The following is a 25,139-nucleotide window of genomic DNA, read 5'->3' on the forward strand; positions in this document are numbered from 1 at the left end:
ATTCTTCTAAACTGATAGGATGACTAACTTAGAAAGAATGCATTCTTGACTGGGCTAATGTAGGCTGTGACACCTGGCAAGGCTGTGATTGATGTGAAGAGAAGATAAGGATTGTGTCTTCAAATACAAGACTATAATGGTTCATTGTGATCTATGACTCTTCCTTTGACATGGGAATGATGTCTAGGGAGCTGGCTCTTCTCACTATGACAGGTTGTTATGATAATCTTGTGTCTGCCTGGAGTGTGTAACAAATGGCGCCGAGGAGATGAGAGCAACCCCCTGCATCAACGTATTGGCTGAGATAGTTTAAACTGCTCAAATCTTTACTCTAATTGGCCAGCAGAGAAGTGGGAAACTTCCTCTGTCAGAGTATTTGGGTATTGTTTCTAGAGCAATGAGTTAGTTCTCTGGGATGTCCTGCGAGGCATGTCAGAGAGCCCGTATATACGAAACATCATATTTACCATTGAAGGTTTTTGCATTAATTAAAATAACTAGTATACCTTAGAAGTCGTGTTGACCTCTTTTGTTCCTGATACCAGATTTGAATTGACGCGACTTTGACACCATATATCACCTTTATCATGGCAATAAAAACAGAGCTGAACCCAAATGCCTCAAAAGTGTGCCATAAGTATTTATGTTCAACTCGGTCAAATGCCCGTTATCACACTTGATTTACAGACCTGAGATTGATGCTCAAAACAATAAAACCTATCTAACCTGGCCATAGAGATGGTGTTCTCTCTCACATGCGCCCAGGTGTACTGTCTCGTGCCTCCATGTTGACTCCGCCAAATATCACACAGTTCATGTGTTACAATGAGGCGTTTTAAAAATGTCCTTGAGGCTATATGAGGTTCTTTGTGATTTCTATCTAAATTACTGACTGTGCAGTTAAAATCCCCAGCAATAAATAAATAATCTTCATTATTACATTATTATTATTCTCAATGGTATTTGATAATGTCTCTAAAAAACATACCCTCTCAACTGCCACCACTGGGGCATATACATTTATCAGACACATAGTGATGTTTTCATACCTTGCTCTAACTTTTAATAATCTCCCCTCAACTACATCTTCAACCTCATATGACAAAGGCAAAAACCCTTTTGAAAACAAGATGGACACACCCCCACTTTTTGAGTTTTTATGACTACACACCACTGTCCCCCCACTCCTGTTGCCACATAACTTCATTTTCCAAATTACTATGCATTACTTGTAGAAAATGTATGTCACTTCCATTTCCCCTAATTAACTCATATACTATGGCTCTTTTTTTAACGTCTCTTGCCCCATTTACGTTTAAAGAAGAAATCTTAAAACTGCTCATGGATGGAAAAAAAATACAGAGGAAGACACAGAAACCACATCTCTTTACAGAGTTAAGGCTGCGACTGAACTCTTTCATTTTCTTTAGAATTTCCATCACTTATCACTCTCGTGACCACTTTCTTGAGTCTAGCAATTTCAGGGCTTGTCAAACATCCCCCTGTTATTTTTGACATCATAAACTTTGCTGATTCAATAAACAATTCACTTTCAGGGAAAAAATCTGTTACATTATAATCCTGCATATATTTCTTCCCTTTTGTCAACTTCAGAAATTGACGTACCTTCTCAATCCCATACCTCCCTTCCACCCCATTTATCTCACTATTTTGTTGTGACGCATCAGATGACTCACTCTCGCTATCCTCCCCAGAAGAAAACTCCACCATCTCTACAACCTGTTTATCTTCAACTGATTTATCAATCTCTACCTTCCTCTTGGAATTAGCCCTTCACCACCCCTTACATTCTTCCTCTTACTCCTCGGTACTTTGAAAACAGCTGCTTCCTTTTCCATTATTTCAATCTCCTCTTGACCTCCAATTTCATTTTCCAGCACCACCTCAGCGAAGGCAGTCGCAATCTCACCAACTTTTTCCCCTCCTTCTTTGTTCTGATCTACCACAATTGCCCCCGTATCCACACTGCCTTCCTCTCCTAGTTTTCCAACCACATCTGCCCACCTTCTCCCTTCCCCTGCACCCTTAGCATGTTCATCCCTTTGCGGTGGTGCATTAGCTGCACCAGCACTAAAGCTGCTACCAGACTCTGCGCGCTCGTTCTCGAGACAATTACGTACCAAATGCCCCTCTCTTCCACAGCCAAAGCATTTTATTGATTCAGTAGAAGCGTAGAAGACATAATCAAATCCATCAATCTTAAAACTGAATGCTAAATTCAGTTCATCAATGTCCTTTTTTAAAATCATATGCACTTGTCTCGACACGACATGTTTCAGCAAAGGAGATTTGCATCCAAAAAGAACCTTCTTTATTGTAGATACAATTTGACCATGACGAGATAACTCTCGCTCCAACACTTCATCTCTAACAAAGGGTGGCACGTTAGAAAGTATAACTTTCTTCGCCGGATTCATGAGCGGAAATACCGGCGTCTGTGTCTCCCGCAACACAACACCATTCTCAACTATCGTATTCACCTTTTCAATGGAATCTAAGAATATCACTACAGCGCTATTCATCCTTGAGGCTGATTTGATGCTATCATACCCAATGATAGCACCCACTGCCAAGCTACATTCTTGCACTGAACACCCGGCCGCAGCAGGAATCTTTACTCCATGCCACCGACTAAGTTTTTCAAACTCCAAAATTCCGTGAGTGGCCATTGCAACCAGCCCCACCCGCTGGTTGTGCCCTCGCAAAAAACAACCTCAACGATCCCACCACCCGTATACGTGCTTAGTGATAGTAAGACAAGATAACCTTAAAACAACTAAACTAATCAATATATATACACTGCTCAAAAAAATAAAGGGAACACTTAAACAACACAATGTAACTCCAAGTCAATCACACTTCTGTGAAATCAAACTGTCCACTTAGGAAGCAACACTGATTGACAATACATTTCACATGCTGTTGTGCAAATGGAATAGACAACAGGTGGAAAATATAGGCAATTAGCAAGACACCCCCAATAAAGAAGTGGTTCTGCAGGTGGTGACCACAGACCACTTCTCAGTTCCTATGCTTCCTGGCTGATGTTTTGGTCACTTTTGAATGCTGCCGGTGCTTTCACTCTAGTGGTAGCATGAGACGGAGTCTACAACCCACACAAGTGGCTCAGGTAGTGCAGCTCATCCAGGATGGCACATCAATGCGAGCTGTGGCAAGAAGGTTTGCTGTGTCTGTCAGCGTAGTGTCCAGAGCATGGAGGCGCTACCAGGAGACAGGCCAGTATATCAGGAGACGTGGAGGAGGCCGTAGGAGGGCAACAACCCAGCAGCAGGACCGCTACCTCCGCCTTTGTGCAAGGAGGAGCAGGAGGAGCACTGCCAGAGCCCTGCAAAATGACCTCCAGCAGGCCACAAATGTGCATGTGTCTGCTCAAACGGTCAGAAACAGACTCCATGAGGGTGGTATGAGGGCCCGACGTCCACAGGTGGGGGTTGTGCTTACAGCCCAACACCGTGCAGGATGTTTGGCATTTGCCGGCGAACACCAAGGTTGGCAAATTCGCCACTGGCGCCCTGTGCTCTTCACAGATGAAAGCAGGTTCACACTGAGCACATGTGACAGACGTGACAGAGTCTGGAGACGCCGTGGAGAACGTTCTGCTGCCTGCAACATCCTCCAGCATGACCGATTTGGCGGTGGGTCAGTCATGGTGTGGGGTGGCATTTCTTTGGGTGGCCGCACAGCCCTCCATGTGCTCGCCAGAGGTAGCCTGACTGCCATTAGGTACCGAGATGAGATCCTCAGACCCCTTGTGAGACCATATGCTGGTGCGGTTGGCTCTGGGTTCCTCCTAATGCAAGACAATGCTAGACCTCATGTGGCTGGAGTGTGTCAGCAGTTCCTGCAAGAGGAAGGCATTGATGCTATGGACTGGCCCGCCCGTTCCCCAGACCTGAATCCAATTGAGCACATCTGGGACATCATGTCTCGCTCCAGGTCTGGGAGGAGATCCCTCAGGAGACCATCCGCCACCTCATCAGGAGCATGCCCAGGCGTTGTAGGGAGGTCATACAGGCACGTGGAGGCCACACACACTACTGAGCCTCATTTTGACTTGTTTTAAGGACATTACATCAAAGTTAGATCAGCCTGTAGTGTGGTTTTCCACTTTAATTTTGAGGGTGACTCCAAATCCAGACCTCCATGGGTTGATACATTTGATTTAAATTGATAATTTTTGTGTGATTTTGTTGTCAGCACATTCAACTGTGTAAAGAAAAAAGTATTTAATAAGATTATTTCATTCATTCAGATCTAGGATGTGTTGTTTAAGTGTTCCCTTTATGTTTTTGAGCAGTGTATATACACACCAAAACCCAATAGAGTGAAAATAATTCCAGTCGCTCTCACAAATCACTCCTGCTTCACGACTCACTCCCAGCATGCACTCCAACGAGAGAGAGAGAGAGAGAGAGAGAGAGAGAGAGAGAGAGAGAGAGAGAGAGAGAGAGAAGAGATTCACGCGCTTATGAATCAGGTAAATAATTAATACTCAAATGTAATTGACGTCTTTATCTTTCTCAACAACAGAAATTCCTCACTGAATTAAACATGAATATTGATAGTGTCTGGATCGGTCTGACTGATATAGAGACAGAGGGGACCTGGAAATGGGTGGACGATACACCACTGACCACAAGGTGAGAGATAATAATCTGGCCATATGACTCAAACCATTTTAAGTAGAACAACATCTGGGTATGATTTAGAATATTTACCACAGTGTCTGACTGTCTGGTTCTCTGTGTTGTTTTCCCTGTAGGTACTGGGGGAAAAACCAGCCGGATAATGGTGCTATTCTTATAATACACATAGGAGAGGAAGACTGTGTTGAGATTAATTATCGGTATCCTGGCACTGTAAATAAATGGAACGACATAAGATGTAACTCTCAATTTAACTGGATTTGTGAAAGGGTGATTTAACAAGCAATAGCTAATTATGTACAGTAGCATTGCATGCATGCATGCCTGCCTGCCTGCCTGCCTGCCTGCCTGCCTGCCTGCCTCTCTCTCTCTCTCTCTCTCTCTCTCTCTCTCTCTCTCTCTCTCTCTCTCTCTCTCTCTCTCTCTCTCTCTCTCTCTCTCTCTCTCTCTCTCTCTCTCTCTCTCTCTCTCTCTCTCTCTCTCGTTTAAATTAAATTGAAACAATGTGGAATAGACGTTGAATTTATGTCTGTGCCCAGTGGGAATGTACTCTGTAAAATGCTTGTATTCATTGTTTTTATTAGGATCATGCCATATGCTTAGGCACTGATCATTTTCAAGGAACTGAAAGTAAAGTAATAAAGGAACAATGTCCAAGCAGGTGTATCAGCTTCCTGATTGAATGTGATTGGCTAGTTAAAATAGTGTGACCTAAACACAGACAGAGGGTAGAACAGTACTACAAAAAAAGTATGAAAATGTATGAACTCACTACTGTAAGTCGCTCTGGATAAGAGCGTCTGCTAAATGACTAAAATGTAAAATGTACTAAGAGGACAAAGATACACACCGCATGCCGAACGCAGGCACGTACACACACACACACAACTGTTACGTTCCCCAGTTTCTATGTTGTGGTTTGTGTATTTTCATGTAGGTATTTCCTGAAATTCCCCAACAAGCAGCTGATTGATTGGATGAACATTGATTTATTTTATTTTATTTTTTTATTTCACCTTTATTTAACCAGGTAAACCAGTTGAGAACAAGTTCTCATTTACAACTGCGACCTGGCCAAGATAAAGCAAAGCAGTGCGATAAAAACAACAACACAGAGTTACATATGGGGTAAAACAAAACATAGTCAAAAATACAACAGAAATACATATAATATACAGTGTGTGCAAATTTAGCAAGTTATGGAGGTAAGGCAATAAAATAGGCTATAGTGCAAAATAATTACAATTAGTATTAACACTGGAATGATAGATGTGCAAGAGATGATGTGCAAATAGAGATACTGGGGTACAAATGAGCAAAATAAATAACAATATAGGGATGAGGTAGTTGGGCGGGCTAATTTCAGATGGGCTGTGTACAGGTGCAGTGATCGGTAAGGTGCTCTGACAACTGATGCTTAAAGTTAGTGAGGGAGATAAGTGTCTCCAGCTTCAGAGATTTTTGCAATTTGTTCCAGTCATTGGCAGCAGAGAACTGGAAGGAATTGCGGCCAAAGGAGGTGTTGGCTTTGGGGATGACCAGTGAGATATACCCGCTGGAGCGCAGACTACGGGTGGGTGTTGCTATGGTGACCAATGAGCTAAGATAAGGCGGGGATTTGCCTAGCAGTGATTTATAGATGGCCTGGAGCCAGTGGGTTTGGCGACGAATATGTAGTGAGGACCAGCCAACAAGAGCGTACAGGTCACAGTGGTGGGTATTATATGGGGCTTTGGAGACAAAACGGATGGCACTGTGATAGACTACATCCAATTTGCTGAGTAGAGTGTTGGAGGCTATTTTGTAAATGACATCGCCGAAGTCAAGGATCGGTAGGATAGTCAGTTTTACGAGGGCATGTTTGGCAGCATGAGTGAAGGAGGCTTTGTTGCGAAATAGGAAACCGATTCTAGATTTAACTTTGGATTGGAGATTCTTAATGTGAGTCTGGAAGGAGAGTTTACAGTCTAACCAGACACCTAGATATTTGTAGTTGTCCACATACTCTAGGTCAGACCCGTCGAGAGTAGTGATTCTAGTCGGGTGGGCGTGTGCAAGCAGCGTTCGGTTGAAGAGCATGCATTTAGTTTTACTAGTGTTTAAGAGCAGTTGGAGGCTACTGAAGGAGTGTTGTATGGAATTGAAGCTCGTTTGGAGGTTTGTTAACACAGTGTCCAATGAAGGGCCAGATGTATACAAAATGGTGTCGTCTGCGTAGAGGTGGATCTGAGAGTCACCAGCAGCAAGAGCGACGTCATTGATATACACAGAGAAAAGAGTCGGCCCAAGAATTGAACCCTGTGGCACCCCCCATAGAGACTGCCATAGGTCCAGACAACAGGCCCTCCGATTTGACACATTGAACTCTATCTGAGAAGTAGTTGGTGAACCAGGCGAGGCAGTCATTTGAGAAACCAAGGCTATTTAGTCTGCCAATAAGAATGCGGTGGTTGACAGAGTCGAAAGCCTTGGCCAGGTCAATGAAAACGGCTGCACAGTACTGTCTATTATCGATCGCGGTTATAATATCGTTTAGGACCTTGAGCGTGGCTGAAGTGCACCCATGACCAGCTCGAAACCGGATTGCATAGCGGAGAAGGTACGGTGGGATTCGGAAATGGTCGGTGATCTGTTTGTTGACTTGGCTTTCAAAAACTTTTGAAAGGCAGGGCAGGATGGATATGGGTCTGTAACAGTTTGGATCTAGAGTGTCACCCCCTTTGAAGAGGGGGATGACCGCGGCAGCTTTCCAATCTCTGGGGATCTCAGACGTTACGAAAGAGAGCTTGAACAGGCTAGTAATAGGGATTGCGACAATTTCGCGGCTAGTTTTAGAAAGAAAGGGTCCAGATTGTCTAGCCCAGATGATTTGTAGGGGTCCAGATTTTGCAGCTCTTTTAGAACATCAGCTGTCTGGATTTGTGTGAAGGAGAAGCGGGGGGGCATGGGCAAGTTGCAGCGGAGGGTGCAGAGCTGGTGGCCGGGGTAGTGGTAGCCAGGTGGAAAGCATGGCCAGCCGTAGCAAAATGCTTGTTGAAATTCTCGATTATTGTAGATTTATCGGTGGTGATAGTGTTTCCTAGCCTCAGTGCAGTGGGCAGCTGGGAGGAAGTGCTCTTATTTTCCATGGACTTTACAGTGTCCCAAAACTTTTTGGAGTTAGTGCTACAGGATGCAAATTTCTGTTTGAAAAAGTTAGCCTTTGCTTTCCTAACTGCTTGTGTATATTGGTTCCTAACTTCCCTGAAAAGTTGCATATCGCGGGGGCTATTTGATGCTAATGCAGTACGCCACAGGATGTTTTTGTGCTGGTCAAGGGCAGTCAAGTCTGAGGAGAACCAGGGGCTATATCTGTTCTTAGTTCTGTATTTTTGAATGGGGCATGTCTATTTAAGATTGAGAGGAAATTACTTTTAAAGAACAACCAGGCATCCTCTACTGATGATGAGAGAGATCTATATCCATCCAGGATACCTGGGCCAGGTCAATTAGGAAGGCCTGCTCGCTGAAGTGTTTTTGGGAGCGTTTGACAGTGATGAGGGGTGGTCGTTTGACCGCGGACCCGTTACGGACGCAGGCAATAAGGCAGTGATCGCTGAGATCCTGGTTGAAGACAGCGGAGGTGTATTTAGAGGGTAAGTTAGTCAGGATGATATCTATGAGGGTACCCATGTTTACGGATTTAGGGTTGTACCTGGTAGGTTCGTTGATAATTTGTGTGAGATTGAGGGCATCTAGTTTAGATTGTAGGATGGCCGGGGTGTTAAGCATATCCCAATTTAGGTCACCAAGCAGTACGAACTCTGAGGATAGATGGGGGGCAATCAATTCACATATGGTGTCCAGGGCACAGCTGGGGGGCTGAGGGGGTCTGTAGCAAGCGGCAACAGTGAGAGATTTATTTCTGGAAAGGTGGATTTTTAGAAGTAGAAGCTCAAACTGTTTGGGCACAGACCTGGATAGTATGATGGAGCTCTGCAGGCTATCTCTACAGTAGATTGCAACTCCACCCCCTTTGGCAGTTCTATCTAGACGGAAAATGTTATAGTTGGGGATGGAAATTTCAGAATTTTTGGTGGCCTTCCTAAGCCAGGATTCAGACACTGCTAGAACATCAGGGTTGGCGGAGTGTGCTAACGCAGTGAATAACTCAAACTTAGGAAGGAGGCTTCTGATATTTATGTGCAGAAAACCGAAAGCAGAAAAAGACTTTTACGGTTACAGAAGTCAACAAATGATAGCTCCTGGGGAGTAGGAGTGATACTGGGGGCTGCAGGGCCTGGGTTAGCCTCTACATCACCAGAGGAACAGAGGAGGACTAGAATAAGGATACGACTAAAGGCTTTAAGAACTGGTCTTCTAGTGCGTTGGGTACATAGAATAAAGGGGGCAGTTCTCCGGGCGTTGTAGAAAAGATTCAGGGCATTATGTACAGAAAAGGATATGGAAGGATATGAGTACAGTTCAGGTAACCCTAAGCGTTGGGTAACAATGAAAGAGATAGCGTCATTGGAGGCATCGATTGAGCCGGTCTTGGCGTGTATGGGGGGTGGAACAAAGGAACTATATGAGGCAGTTTGAGAGGGACTAGGGGTTCTACAGTGAAATTGTATAATAAGAACTAACCCAAACAGCAATAGGCAAGGCATAATTGACATGGGAGAGAGGCATAAAGCAGTCACAGGTGTTATTAGAGAGAGCTAAGACACAACTGGAAATAGCGATAACGTTTGGGCTAAGACTAAACAGAATAAACAGGACAGGGTACCGTGTAAAGGAACAGTCCAGCAGGCATCAGCTGTGCAGCTGAGTGATCATAAGGTCCAGTGAACAGCAATATGTGAGTCCGAGAGCAGTTCAAATTGGTGCTTCAGCACAGCTAGCAGGGAGCACAGTTGTAGTTTGCGTGTGCTAGCGGGCCGGGGCTGGCAGATGGATCTTCGTGGTCGTCGCAACGGGAAGCCTGTTGAAACCACATCAGACTATTTTGTCGGCAAACCAGTCGTGTTGGATCGGGCGGGGCTCAGTGTCAACACTAGGAGGTCCCGTCCGGTTGACAGAGAGGTAGATAGCCGGGAGAATGGGCCTGAGGCTAGCTCAAGGCTAACTGGTGCTTGCTATAGGGCAATGGTAATCAGCCAACAACAGGTTGCAGCTAGCTAGCTGGTTGTGATGATCCGGCGCTAGGGTCCAGTGATTCCGGCAGAAAGTCCAATAAGCTCTGGGTCGATAGCACGCTGGGTCGATAGCACGCTGTGCAGACTGGCCGACGAATTGTCCAGGCTAGAGCTAGAGCTGGCTGGTGGATAGTGTAGGCCACGGACAGTGGTGAAGACGCTAACGGTAACTAATAGCAGGTAGCCATTCAGATTGCGGCTACACTCGTTTCAGCTTAAGGTTCTTGATGAAAGTTATAAAGAAATAATAGAATCCTTTCCACGTTGGGTGAGGCGGGTTGCAGGAAAGTATATTTAGTTAAAGAATGAAAGTAAAAATTGAGAAATATATACAAAATAGACAAAAAAAAACAAGAAACGGGATATTTACACAGGACGATGAAATAAAAGCGACCGCACTGCTACGCCAATCTTGATGATTGGAGCGCTGACCCCGCGCCCTCGTCAGGACGCAGCTGTCTCCAATTACCAACTCCTCCTGAAGCTATATAAGCCCCAGTTGCTCAGGAAAGGGGGAAAACCAGAATGGCTGAGAGTTACAGCATGTTGGTTGTATGCTAAGAGTTTGGTATGTACTGTGTTGTTGTTGCTGTGAGACCCAGTTGTAATGTTTTGTGTTAGTTTGTGGCTCAGAGTTTCTTTAATGTCCTGAGTTTGTTTTCTCAGGTTTTGTTGTGAACCAGTCTGTGCAATTTTGTTTCATTTGTTCCCAAGGGGGGAAGGGGAAGGCACCTAGGGAGTACATTACCCGTAGAAGTATACTGTCTATGCACACTAGGAAAGACCTGGGCGGACCATCCCTTGTATTTTGGTTAGTGCACCAGGAGGTGCTAGTTAAGTAAGTAGTGGGTAGGCAGGTAAGGTAGAGGGGGCTTTGATATTTACTTTCTTTGCTTTGGTTGCATCCAGCCCCTTTTCCCCAAACTTACCGTACGAAGGAATAAATTCCCTGTTAACGGTATTCTCTGCCTTTTGTCATCCTTACTCACACCTACAGTCCCATACCTCTTTCACAGCACGGAGAGTTGAGTTGTAGCAGGGTGTTGCGTTCCCTCTTCCGAGAGGAGTGAGTAACAACAACACATACACACAAGTGTGAAGTTGGGCATTTATTTGATAATGAACTCCTTCCTAACATCTCGAATGAGGCTGTGAATGAAACTGCCGCATACCAGCCTATGGTTCATCTATTTCATTTTACTGAGATTGAGCTTTCAGAAGTTGTGTTGGTGCAGAGTTTATTGCTGCCCCTCTCACTCATATATTACATCTTTCATTGGCGAGTAATACCATTCCAAAAGTCTGGAAAGCAGCCTATGTCACACCTTTACATAAGTGTGGAGATCCGTCCCAGTTGGATAAATATCGTCCCATATCTAAACTGTCTGCACTGGCAAAAGTTTTGGAAAAACTGGTGAACTCACAGTTGAAAGACTTTCTTTATAATAACTCATTTTTATCTAAATTCCAGTCGGGTTTTAGAGCCAAGCATAGTACAATTTCTGCAGTAAGTAAGGTGATATTCTAGATGCTCAGGATAAGAAAAATCACTGTTTCACTTTTTATTGACTTATCGAAGGCCTTCGACACCGTTGACCATGCCCTGCTGTTGTATAGACTACAAAAGGTTGGTATAAGTGTTCATGCATTGGATTGGTTCCAAAATTACCTTTCTGACACAGTGTGTAGCACAGGAGGGTATGAAATCTGAGTTTCAAAGGCTTAGTTCCCCAGGGCTCAATTTTAGGTCCGATCCTTTTTACACTGTATATAAATAATATAGGGAAGACAGTTTACTCTGCAAATCTCCATCTGTATGCTGATGACACAATTGTTTATTCTAGCGCATCAAATATTGAGAAGTCTTTTCAGGACTTACAGTTGGCTTTTGATGCTATTCAAAGGCAGCTTTTCGAATTGAAACTTGTGCTTAATGCAAGGAAATGTCACGCCCTGACGTATGGAACTCTTGTTTGTTGAGTCAGGGTGTGGAAATCTATGTGATGTATATCTATGTTTAGGATCTAGGTTGTGTTTCTATGTTTGGCCGGGTGTGATTCCCAATCAGAGACAGCTGTCGCTCGTTGTCTCTGATTGGGGATCATACTTAAGTAGCCTGGTTGCCTACCTTAGTTGTGGGATCTTGTTCCAGATAGGCTTGTATGTGTATAGCCTTAGGACGTCACGTTATGTTGTTTCTTGTTTTGTTTTTATGTTTATTTGGGTGAATAAACATGTACGCTTTTCACGCTGCACCTTGGTCCGACCCGTCTCTCAACGTTCGTGACAGAAGATCCCACCACAAAAGGACCAAGCAGCGTGCCGAGGCGGAGCGAATAGCTTTGTCACAGGTGGGCAAATGGTGGTCATGGGAGGAGATACTCGCTGGGAAAGGACCCTGGGCGAAGGTACAGGCCCTGGCAAGAGAGGATCAACGACAACGCCAACGGGACCAACCGCTGAGGAAGCCCGAGAAGCAACCCCAATAAAAAAATTTGGGGGGGCTAGAGGGGTGGTCGGGGATCGAGAGAGAAGAGCCCCGACCACTGCACCAGGTGGGGTTCCAGTTGGAGTCCCTACGACCATGGGAACAGGAATGGGAACAGTTTTACACTGAGGAGTCGGAGGATGACAACGACGATGAGTTTCTGTTCTCTAACTCGTGGGGGCTTCCGGAGGAGTCCTCACTGGAGGAGGATTGGCGAGAGAGAGAAGGACATGAGCTGTCTGAGAGAGGAGGCCACCACGTTACGGGGGCTGTTAGCTCAGAGGGAGCAGGAGTTATCCGTTCAGAGGGAGGCACTACAGGCGGCTCAAAGGGAGAAGGAAGTAGTGGAGGCACGGAGAGAGGAGCTGGTCAGGCAACAGAAGGAGTGTGTGTTCATAGAGGAACCTAGGTATGCGGAGTTACGCACTATGTCGCCAGTGCGCATTCACAGCCCAGTGCGTCCTGTGCCAGCGCCCCGCACGTGTCGTGCGAAAGTGGTTAGCCAGCCAGGACGGGTTGTGCCAGCTGTACACTCCAGACCTCCAGTACGCCTCCACGGTCCAGTATATCCTGCTCCGGTTCTACGCACTGTGTCACCAGTGCGCCTCACCAGTCCAGTACGCCCCGTACTTGCTCCCTTCACCAAGCCAGTGGTGCGTGTATCCAGTCCGGCACGGCCCGTGCCTGCTCCTCGCACCAAACCAGTGATGCCTGTCGCCAGCCCGTACTGTCACGCCCTGACGTATGGAACTCTTGTTTGTTGAGTCAGGGTGTGGAAATGTATGTTTAGGATCTAGGTTGTGTTTCTATTTTTGGCCGGGTGTGATTCCCAATCAGAGACAGCTGTCGCTCGTTGTCTCTGATTGGGGATCATACTTAAGTAGCCTGGTTGTGGGATCTTGTTCCGGATAGGCTTGTATGTGTATAGCCTTAGGACTTCACGTTACGTTGTTTCTTGTTTTGTTTGTATGTTTATTTGGGTGAATAAACATGTACGCTTTTCACACTGCACCTTGGTCCGACCCGTCTCTCAACGTTCGTGACAGGAAAACAAAATGTATGGTTTTCTCTTCCCTGAAAGTAAACAGATGGAGTCACTTACAGATTTGAACTATAAATAGCCAGCAAATTGATAGGGTCACCTCCTATAAGTATATTGGGATTTGGTTAGATGAAAAGCTGAATTTTAAACAGCACATTAATAACTTGAAATTGGGTTTCTATTTTAGGAACAAATCTTGCTTTTCAATGTTAGTCAGAAAGGATCTTGTTCAAAGCACTTTTTTTTATCATTGCAGGATTATGGCGATATTGTCTATATGCAGGCCTCAGCAAGTACCTTAAACTCTGGACACAGTGTATAATGATGCTTTAAGATTTATTACAAATGCTAGATCACTCACCCATCACTGTGATTTGTATACTATGGTGCAATAGACCTCTCCCTCCACCAGGAAGCTAAAGCACTGGTACACTTTTGTGTACAAAGCATTGATAGGACAACTCCCTTTGTATCTCTGTTCCTTACTGACCAGATCAGTCACTCAATACAGTCTTCGTTCACAGTCGCTGCTGTCCATGTCTGTTCCTAAGGCTAGAACTGAGATGGGGAAACAATATTTTTCCCATAATGCCCCTTCATCCTGGAACATGCTTCAAAATAAATTAAAGTTAGGGGAGTTAGTGTCCTTGCCTGTTTTTAAGACTCTGATCGACAACACTGTTTGTGATGGCTGCAGTTGTTTCTAATCTTTAATTGTATCAGTAACTTGTGACACTTTTTTTGTGTATTTTGTATTTTTCTGTAATATTTTATGTACGTGCTGCTATTTCCCTGTTTTGCCTTCTTTCCAGGTCTCCATCGCAAAATAGGTTTTTAACCTCAATGGGTCTTACCTGGTTAAATAAAGGTTAAATAAAAAAATGTAAAATGCCGGTGGTGGGGAAGTAACGTTGGGTAGCGTTGATGATACACAAGCCAAGCTCTGGGAGTGCGCGTGATATATGAAGGTGACTGGAGTCAGATTTGTTTCTGCTGGAGTGGACTTCACCAGCTACAAACGAATACACGAGCTACAAACGAATACAAGTGTGCACTGTCGCCTGAGGGTTCACGCGGTAAGTTAATTATTTTGCTTCGATAATGGTAGCTATACATTTTCATGTTTGAACATTATTTGTGTGGTAGCGTTTCTTTGGAGAATATGTCCAATGTCAAGATCTCTATCCCTATCCGAATTGTAAAATGCACCAAACACGTTAGCTAGCTAGTTAACTCACCAACGCGCTGTAAAAAAAAGCGTTGATGGATAACGTTAACTAGCTAACTGTTAGTTGCTTAAATATAAGAATGTTGGTGTCCTATGTAATTGTTTTTCTGGGGAGGCAGGTAGCTTAGTGGTTAAGAGCGTTGTGCCAGTTACCGAAAGGTCACTGGTTCTAACCCCCGAGCTGACTAGGTGAAAAATATGTCGATGTGCCCTTGAGCAAGGCACTTAACCCTAATTGCTCCTGTAAGTCGCTCTGGATAACAGCGTCTGGTAAATGAAATATATTTTGTAAAATGTACTTATTAGCTACGCCACGTTTCTTGGTTATGTGCAACTATGTTGGTTTGCTAGCTACTCTACTTGTCTAGCTTGCTAGCTGAGGTAGGTAGCTAGCTAGCTACCTCATTTGGCGCATGTCTGCAATTGCTGAGCGCAACGTGACAGGTGCTCAAAATGGCGCAGCCTAAGCTTGCTTCAATGGCATGCTGCCTAATTACAATGAAGTACTTAGATTTTTGAAAGTTAAAACTAATTCTGAATTAGTTATGTACTATTCAAATAACTTTGTAAAGGACACCAGCAGTATGATCTCTATTATTGAATCTCTTGATCCTCTCCCTGAGAATACTTTGTTAGTTACTTTTGATGTTGAGTCGTTATATACGAATATTCCACACGAGGGCGGTATTTAAGCCATGGAACATTTTCTTCTACAATGTGACCCTAATGAACTACCTTCCAGTGCATGCATTATAACATTGGCTGAAATAGTACTCACACACAACTATTTCATGTTTCTAAATGATTTCTTTATTCAGACAAGGGGTACTGCTATGGGATCCCCTATGGCTCCCAACTATGCTAATTTATATGTGGGTTACATGGAGAAACAGTCAATTCTCAATCCTCACAAAAATGTTTTCTTGCCTAACATTATTATTTGGAAAAGATACATTGATGATATTTTTGTTCTATGGAGGGGTGATGCAAAACAGCTCCAGGCATTCCATGCTTTTCTTAACTCTTGTTCTCTTGAGATTTACTATGCAATCTGACACACGTCAAATCAGTTTCCTTGATCTTATGATTTTGTTTGAGGATAATGTTCTATACACTGATCTTTACAGGAAACCTACTGACCGTAACAGTTTGTTGAGGGCTGAGATAGCGGTCACCCGCTTCCCTTGAAAAACAGTTTGTCCTACAGCCAATTCTGTTGAATCAAAAGAATTTGCAAAAAACTATCAGATTGACAGAAATATGTCTGAGACGCAAAGAAAATTAAAGGAGACGGGGTACAAAAATTGTCAAATTAATACTGCCATTAAGAAAATCCAAAACAAATCGAGACCTCCCGAGTGGCGCAGTGGTCTAAGGCACTGCATCGCAGTGCTAGCTGTGCCACTAGAGATCCTGGTTCGAATCCAGGCTCTGCTGTAGCCGGCCGCAACCGGGAGACCAATGGGGCGGCGCACAATTGGCCCAGGGTAGGGGAGGGAATGGCTGGCAGGGAGGTAGCTCAGTTGGTAGAGCATGGCGTTTGCAACGCCAGGGTTGTGGGTTTGTTTCCCACGGGGGGCCAGTATAAAAATAAAAAAAGAATAATGTATGCACTAACTGTAAGTCGCTCTGGATAAGAGCGTCTGCTAAATGACGTAAATGTAAATGAGACATGATCTCTTTCAAGGACAGTCTCGCAAAAAGAAGCGTTCTTACTACCCGCTATTCAAATTAAGGGAATCATTCACAAACATTGGCACATTCTAAGATCCGATGACAGTATCGGTAATGTGTTTTCGGACCCTCCCTTGGTCGTATTCTCATGGGGCAGAAATCTCAGAGATCTATTGGTATACTCTGAAAATACCCCCGCAAAACGTCTATTTGCGCCTCTACCGGATGGAAACTATAAGTGTAATGGCTGTGCTCAATGCAATGGCACTTACAAATGTAGATCCTTCAAACACCCCCAAACAGGGAAACAGATCCCAATCAAAGGTGTTATCACGTGCTTCACTAAGGCAGTTATTTATCTTATAACTTGTCCTTGTGGTAAAAACTATGTGGGTAAAACAAAGCGCAAATTAAAAGTACAAATCTCGGAGCATCGTAGCACCATTAGGTGCAAAAACTCGACATACCCAGTATCGGCCCACTTTTTGGAAGTGAACCACTCTATTTCGTTCCTACATTATATCGGCATCGAACACGTCACCCTCCCTAGGAGAAGGGGTGACCTTGACAATTTATTGTTGATTTAAACACCCTTGCTCCCTTCGGTCTCAACGTAGACTTTGATCTGAAGCCATTCTTGTGATTATTGTGATTTCTCTATTCACTGTAAATATTTGTAGGCCTATGTAGCCAAATTGTATCTATGATCGTATGCTATCCATTCATGTTTTTTTATATGTTCTATTTACTATCATCTGCACAAGTTAGCCTGTCTGTCCAATTGCAATCTGAGCTTAACGACACTGTCACCTTTTCTGCATACAACATTGACGGCCAGCTGCTGTTGACCCCAGAGAGGTTCATTGGAGTGAGACAGTTGAACATTTTATGGTGAGTCATTATTTGTTTAATGAAGCCATTATGTACCTAGTGTTACCATATGTATTGTTTTGATATGCCAAGTGCAACCTCTCAATGTTGTATTCTTCCTCAGCAATGGCAGCTGCAGTTCCTCAAGCCATGATACTTCGCGTTGTTGATGCTGACCTCAGCTCCCGTCCAGAATCTGTTGATGACTTGATAAACATTTTGAAGGCCAAGTTTGAGTTTGACGACGACTTCTGCTATTTTAGATCAATGTTATGCATTTTCAGCCATTCCTGAACCTGAGACCAGAAACAGGCTACCTGAGAGCAATACCATGATTGTATGCCCCAAATATTCAACATTTTGTTGGTGGCAAGAATTCTGTACAATAATTTTAGCTGAAAAGCATGAAGTCTTGAATCTTGCGTCGTTTTATATATCAACTCGTACACCCTGTACCATGGAATCGGTACATCAAAAATCTCTTCCCAACTATTTTGCAATCTGTGTGGCACAGCTGTCAACATCCTGGTCCTCAAATGAAACTGGTATACTTTCCTATATATGCTATTTTTATTCCTCCGCCAGTTTTGATCCTTAATATTGTGCAGACAGACCAGTTCCCTACCTCCTCCCTCTGCCACCTGCCTCCTCCATTTTTGGGGTAATGCTGTAATCAATTGGTTGTAATCTTGGATTGAGCAGACCTTCCCATACAATTCTGAAAACTCCATGAAAGACATAACTCTACCATTCCAATTTACAATATCATTTAAAAACAAAATACCTTTTTCAAACATAATTTCCATAAATACAGGTCTTCTATCAACCAGCACATTTGAGTTCAGCCATAATATTTGTTGTAATATTTGTTCTATCTTTTCAGGGGGATGAAATAGAAATTGTAGCCAGCTCTGCAATGCTTGTTTGAAAAAGAGAGATAGGTGGGTTGAGATTATTAAAGCTTTACTTATCCAAAAGTTTTACTTGAACCCTAAATGAAATTGTAGCCAGCTCTGCAATGCTTGCTTGAAAAAGAGAGATACTTTAAAAAAAGTTTCATATTCAATTAATTGAAAATTAGACATGGCAATCTGCACAAAGGCAAAAAGGCAATTTTTAAACAATGGATGAGCTTTTCATAGTAATCTACTATTAAGAAAAGCTCATCCGTTGTTTAAAAATGGCATTTTTGCCTTTGTGCAGATTGCCATGTCTCTATTTTAGTTTCATCAGACCAGAGGACATTTCTCCAAAAAGTACGATCTTTGTCCCCATGTGCAGTACCAAACCGTAGTCTGGCTTTTTTATGGCGGTTTTGGAGCAGTGGCTTCTTCCTTGCTGAGCGGCCTTTCAGGTTATGTCGATATAGGACTCGTTTTACTATGGATATAGATACTTTTGTACCCGTTTCCTCCAGCATCTTCACAAGGTCCTTTGCTGTAGTTCTGGGATTGATTTGCACTTTTCTCACCAAAGTACGTTCATCTCTAGGAGACAGAATGCGTCTCCTTCCTGAGCGATATGCCGGATGCGTGGTTCCATGGTGTTTATACTTGCGTACTATTGTTTGTACAGATTAATGTTGTACCTTCAGGCGTTTTGAAATTGCTCCCAGGGATGAACCAGACATGTGGAGGTCTATAATTTTTTTTCTGAGGTCTTGGCTGATTTTCTTTTGATTTTCCCATGATGTCAAGCAAAGAGGCACTGAATTTGAAGGTAGCCCTTGAAATACATCCACAGGTACACCTCCAATTGACTCAAATGATGTCAATTAGCCTATCAGAAGCTTCTAAAGCCATGACATCATTTTCTGGAATTTTCCAAGCTGTTTAAAGGCACAGTCAACTTAGTGTATGTAAACTTCTGACCCACTGGAATTGTGATACAGTGAATTATAAGTGAAATAATCTCTCTGTAAACAATTATTGGAAATATTACTTGTGTCATGCACAATGTAGATGTCCTAACCAACTTGCCAAAATTATAGTTTGTTAACAAGAAATTTGTGGAGTGGTTGAAAAACTAGTTTTAATGACTCCAACCTAAGTGTATGTAAACCTCTGACTTCAACTGTACATGGACACCTTTGTTTTTAAGCCTTGGATTTCTAATCCTCTAATGTTGTTATTTGATCTGATTTTAATAGCTAGCATTTCGATGGCCATAATGAATAGATATGGTGACAGTGAACACCCTTGTTTAACTCCTCTTGACAATTCAAAACGCTCTGAGAAGTAGCCGCTCTTTACATTACTTTTACCCATTTTATAAGAGAATCACTGAAATTGAAAAAATCCAGGCATTTATAAATATAATCCAAAGGCCTTTTCAAAATCCGCTATAAATACCAGGCCTGGCTTCTTAGATGTTTCATGTTGTTCTGTTATTTCTAGAAGTTGTATCGTCCATGTAAAAAACCTGTCTGATCAGGATGAACAATACCTGTTAAAACCTTTTTAATTCTGAGTGGTATGCATTTCGCTAGTATTTTTGCATCACAACATTGAAGTGTAAGAGGCCTCCAGTTTTTTAGATAGACTGGCTCTTCCTGTGTTGCTGCGAGAGGAAGTCTCCGGAATTTTCAAAATATTCAAGGTAGGCTTCCTGTCATTCGGGTTATTTTTTATTATTGTGCCAATTCCCACCAGCTCCTGAGGTGGTCTGAGAGGATTAGATGGGTGTCACGATCGTCGGGAAGAGAGGACCAATGCGCAGCGTGGAATGTGAACATACTTTATTATTAATTCACCACACGAACAAAACAACAAACGATACGAAACGTGAAGTCCTTGGTTACAACACAAACCATACAGAACAAGATCCCACAAACACTGTGGAAAAAACAGGCTACCTAAATATGGTTCCCAATCAGAGACAACAAGCAACAGCTGATTCACGTTGCCTCTGATTGAGAACCACACCGGCCAACATAGAAACAAACGAACTAGAAAATCACCCTAGCACACAACACACATAGAAACCACACACCCTGGCTCAACATAACAGAGTCCCAGAGCCAGGGCGTGACAGTACCCCCCAAAGGCGCGGACTGCGACCGCGCCAAACATAAACCGAACAGGGGAGGGCCGGGTGGGCATTCCTCCTCGGAGGCGGTTCCGGCTCCGGGCTTGACCCCCACCCTCCAACAAACCCCCCAAAGCGCCCCTGGTCCGGTCTGGCCCTGCTGGCCGGAGCTGGACTGAACACTGGTGAGGCGGATTGCTCTAGCTCCGGAGTGGAGCAGCTGACTGGTGCCGGACCAGGCACCGGTGGAACAGGCACGGGCTGTGCCGGACTGACGACGCGCACCACAGGCTTGGTGCGGGGAGCAGGGACGGGCCGAACCGGGCTGACGAAGCGCACCACTGGCTTGTTGCGGGGAGCAGGAACAGGCCGGACCGGGCTGACGACGCGCACCATTGGCTTGGTGCAGGGACGGGCCGAACCGGGCTGACGAAGCGCACCACTGGCTTGGTGCGGGGAGCAGGAACAGGCCGGACCGGGCTGACGAAGCGCACCACTTGCTTGGTGCGGGGAGCAGGAACAGGCCGGACCGGGCTGACGACGCGCACCACAGGCTTGGTGCGGGGAGCAGGGACGGGCCGAACCGGGCTGACGAGCGCACCACTGGCTTGGTGCGGGGAGCAGGAACACGACCGGGCTGACGCGCGCACCACAGGCTTGGTGCGGGGAGCAGGGACGGGCCGACCGGGCTGACGAAGCGCACCACTGGCTTGGTGCGGGAGCAGGAACAAGCCGGACCGGGCTGACGACGCGCACCACAGGCTTGGTGCGAGGGGCAGGAACATGCCGGACCGGGCTGGCGACGTGCACCACAGGCTTGGTGCGAGGGGCAGGAACATGCCGGACCGGGCTGGCGACGTGCACCACAGGCTCGGTGCGAGGGACAGGAACAAGCCGGACCGTACTGGGGGACACACACCACTGGCCCTACGCGGGGATCAGGAACGGGCCGGACCGGACTGGCAACACACCCCAGTACCTCTCGCCGTGCCTCTACATTCTCCTTCCCCCTGGTGACCAGTGACTCCCGTAACCTGGCGGCCTCCTTTGCCAACCCGCTGAACCACTCTATCCCGGCCTCCTGCTGCCCCGTCGTCCACGGCGTGAGCCCCCCCCTAAAAATTTTGTGGGCGTCTCTCCTCCCCGTGCGCCAGGCCTCCATGGCTCTCGCCAGACTCTCGCTCCTCTGCTCCCAAGTCCAGCCTCTCTCCTCCTCCCGCGGCTTGACCCAGTCGAGGTTGATATCCTTTAACGCCCTCTCTGGCGTTGGCTCCTGGACACGCTGCTTGGTCCAGTTATGGTGGGATCTTCTATCACGATCGCCGGGAAGAGAGGACCAATGCGTGGAATGTGAACATACTTTATTATTAATTCACCACACGAAAAAAAGAAAAAACGATACGAAACGTGAAGTCCTTGGTTACAACACAAACCATACGGAACAAGATCCCACAAACACTGTGGAAAAAACAGGCTACCTAAATATGGTTCCCAATCAGAGACAACAAGCAACAGCTGATTCACGTTGCCTCTGATTGAGAACCACACCGGCCAACATAGAAACAAACGAACTAGAAAATCCCCCTAGCACACAACACACATAGAAACCACACACCCTGGCTCAACATAACAGAGTCCCAGAGCCAGGGCGTGACAATGGGTGAGTATGGTCTATCTAGCCAACCATAGGTCAGCGTAGATATATTGCTATATAACATGTCTGTCTAGTATTCTCATCTGAAGTGCATTGTGTATTTCAGGTGGAGGATTCAGACGAGCCAGAGCTTGGTGACTCACCGGTAGCCCTGCTGACAATCGTTGGTGACAACACGGAAAATCCAGTCCACTACAATCCGGTCAAGATCTCTGTCATCCTGGAGAGTGAAGTTGTGGTGATTGATCTCCCCAGACTGCAGGATGCTTTCCTGGTAATGTTTGTTCTGATCTATGCTCTACATCTCAGTTATCCGAAAGAACTGTCCAACACGTTTGAGTTAATTCAGAAAACCCTGCTAGGTTTAGAAGATGGGGAACTGAAGCAAAGGCTACAGGCTCTGAAGAAAGATTTGATGATACATGTGTAGGCATTGACCAAATGCCTACCATAAGCTGATAACACTCTTTGTTTTTGTTTCAACATAACGAGATGTGGCTTAAGGTTGGAGTCTTATTTTTTAGATGACATTGTGTTGGATTCTGTAAGAAGTGTTATGCTGAGCTGCTAGAATACAGTACAAAAGATTGTCAGAGTATTTGTTTTGAAGTCGGAACAGAAATCTTACAGGCCACCTACCACAAGTGCTTTACATGGGCTTTTCCCTGAACCATGCAGGTGGAATTTGCATAGAATTCTATTGTTGCGACTTCACTTTTGGTATGAAAACATACACTCCTGAGTCTTCACCTGTAATGTACACTTAAATGTATTTTATGTTTTTGTTTCCATAGCATTTGGTTTTATGGTTAATATTCATTTTGTTTTTATTTATAAGCTGTTTTATCAGATAAAGCTGACATCTTTTGAGAAACTATCCCATGGTAATGCCATTACAGTATGTTTTAGACTTAGAGCAACCTGGACACACAACGGTGTATGTTCCAATACTTTAGATTCAAGAACTGTTTAATAACACTGATATTCTAAGCTAAATCTCAGAACCAAATACTGAGCCAAGTCACTACACGTCCACAAAGAGTTTAGCCTGAGAACAAAAGCCAGCCATGACTTTAATGTACAAAATGTTGTGCAAAGTGATACTGTTGCGTCACTGCAGTATTTCCACCCCATCATGGGTTTTTGATGATCTTTTAGAAGGTATTGTGTCTGTTGAGCTGTCTCAATTGATATTGGAATTTCAGTTTACTTGAAATAATAAGCTGTTTTATAATCCCAAACTGACCTCAAAATTATTATTTGTTGACATAGTTGAAAAATTGTTATTGTTTAGGAAAGGAACCCCCAAAAAATAAACTTGCTTTTACCCCCTAATCATCATTACAATACCACCTCCACCAGGGGTTGGGGTCAATTCCATTTCAATTCAGGAAGTAAACTGACATTTCAGTTCTAATTTCATCTCATAGGAGGCAATGAGGAAAATTGGCATTGATATTGAAATGTTAGTTTACTTCCTGAATTGAAAAGGAATTGACCCCAACCATGGTGGAAGTGCTACTGTAAAGTGTTCTCTTTAAAAGTGAACCTTTGCAGCATGTAGGATAATAATTGTAGGTCATAGTGTTTCTTAGATCTGCCATGTTCCTTAACTTATTATTTCCTTGCTCAAATGCATTGATATTACTTTTTTTGGGGGGGGGCCAGATAACCGGATGCTTGTTCCTGACGCTGAGACTGCCTGCTGTTCTGTACCTTTTGGACTCTGATCTGGATTACTGACCTCTGCCTGCCCTTGACCTTGTCATTTGCCTGCCCCCTGTTTTTGTAATAAACTTTTGTTACTTCAAACACTGTCTGCATCTGGGTCTTCTCCTGAAACGTGATAGGTAAGAACTAAAAAAAACTCTATCACACACACACACACATATTGACAAATACTTACATAAACACCTGACATAAAAGCACACAAAAATGCTGATAACAAGTACCAGTAAAAAAATAAAAGATTTTACCTTTTAGATATGTAAATAGACTTATGTTTTAAGTGTATTCAGAGGTATTAAAGGTGCAATCTGAAATTCAAACATAAAAAAAGCAGGTCAGCCCGCCAACCTTGTTTTGAGGCTATACTGTGTTTGTTTAAAATTACAATTGAGTTAGTTCAACAGTCGTAAAAAAACATAAGTTCATGAGGCATTCATAAGTTATAATCTTCAGTAATCTATTGGTATATATCATACATTTAAAAGTAAAAAATTGATGTAGGAATAGCAGATTGACCCTTTAATGTAATGATTTGCTTCTAACATGTAAATACAGTAACTTCCTCTAAAACATTTGTGAGAAACGGTCCTCTTAAAGCTGGTTATACAGTATCACACCCCCACCCACCATAAAGTGTGTGCGTGTGTGTGTGTGTGGATATGTGTGTGTGTGCGTGCTTGAATACATGAGTGTATGCGTGTGTATGTACACTGAGTGTACAAAACATTAAGGACACCTGCTCTTTCCATGACACAGACTGACCAGGTGAATCCAGGTGAAAGCTATGATCCCTTATTGATGTCACCTGTTAAATCCACTTCAGTCAGTGTAGATGAAGGAGAGGAGACAGGTTGAAGAAGGATTTTTAAGCATTGAGACATGGATTGTGTATGTGTGCCATTCAGAGGGTGAATGGGCAAGACAAAATATTTAAGTGCCTTTGAACGGGGTATGGTAGTAGGTGCCAGGCGCACCAGTTTGTGTCAAGAACTGCAACGCTGCTGGGTTTTTCACACTGAACAGTTTCCAATGTGTATCAAGAATGGTACACCACCCAAAGGACATCCAGCCAACTTAACACAACTGTGGGAAGCATTGGAGTGATCATGGGCCAGCATCCCTGTGGAATGCTTTCGACACCTTGTAGAGTCCATGCCCTGACGAGTTGAGGCTGTTCTGAGAGCAAAATTTGGGGATGCAACTCAATATTAGGTAGGTGTTCCTAATGTTTTATACACTCAGAGTATGTGTATGTGTCTGTGTGTGTGTGGGCATCTACACGTGTGTGTTCTCACATCAGTGTGCCTGTTCTCCTCAGGACCTGAGGATTCAGGGAGAAGACTCTACAGGATCGGTGCTGTGAGCTTTTGGATGCTGTGTCTTCTACAAGTCACTCTCAACATCTCCCTGCGACTAGTCTGTGTGTATTATTATCTAATCATTACACTATATCAGACTATCACAACAAGGTCCAAAATTCTGATGAATTTTGTTATCTGTGTACATCAGTGCTCACCAACCGGTCGATCGCGATCTCCAAGCCATTCCTAGTCGATCAGGTAG

At 44.2% G+C, this 25,139-nt stretch overlaps 1 protein-coding gene and 1 long non-coding RNA gene across 4 annotated transcripts in view; both read left to right on the top strand.

Moving 5' to 3' along the window:
- LOC121578157 (CD209 antigen-like protein 2) overlaps nt 1-5,062 on the top strand; it is a 28,996-nt gene extending 23,934 nt beyond the window's left edge. For both annotated transcript variants that reach the window (XM_041892311.2, XM_041892310.2), the window contains 2 exons: nt 4,573-4,682; nt 4,805-5,062. In XM_041892311.2, the coding sequence (XP_041748245.1) occupies nt 4,573-4,682; nt 4,805-4,967 (273 nt within the window). In that variant the 3' untranslated portion in view covers nt 4,968-5,062. The remainder of the gene's footprint in view (nt 1-4,572; nt 4,683-4,804) is intronic.
- Nucleotides 5,063-14,269: 9,207 nt separating this feature from the next.
- On the top strand, nt 14,270-23,618 carry LOC121578158. Of its 2 annotated transcripts, XR_006002740.1 has the most exons (4): nt 14,270-14,471; nt 17,136-17,188; nt 21,955-22,122; nt 23,517-23,618. It is a non-coding gene; the product is annotated as an uncharacterized LOC121578158 (long non-coding RNA). The 2 variants fall into 2 exon arrangements; XR_006002739.2 differs by having other exon boundaries at nt 21,955-23,618.
- The last annotated feature ends 1,521 nt before the right edge of the window (nt 23,619-25,139 follow it).

Source organism: Coregonus clupeaformis, chromosome 12 (assembly GCF_020615455.1).
Source record: "Coregonus clupeaformis isolate EN_2021a chromosome 12, ASM2061545v1, whole genome shotgun sequence".
Classification (NCBI taxonomy): domain Eukaryota; kingdom Metazoa; phylum Chordata; class Actinopteri; order Salmoniformes; family Salmonidae; genus Coregonus; species Coregonus clupeaformis.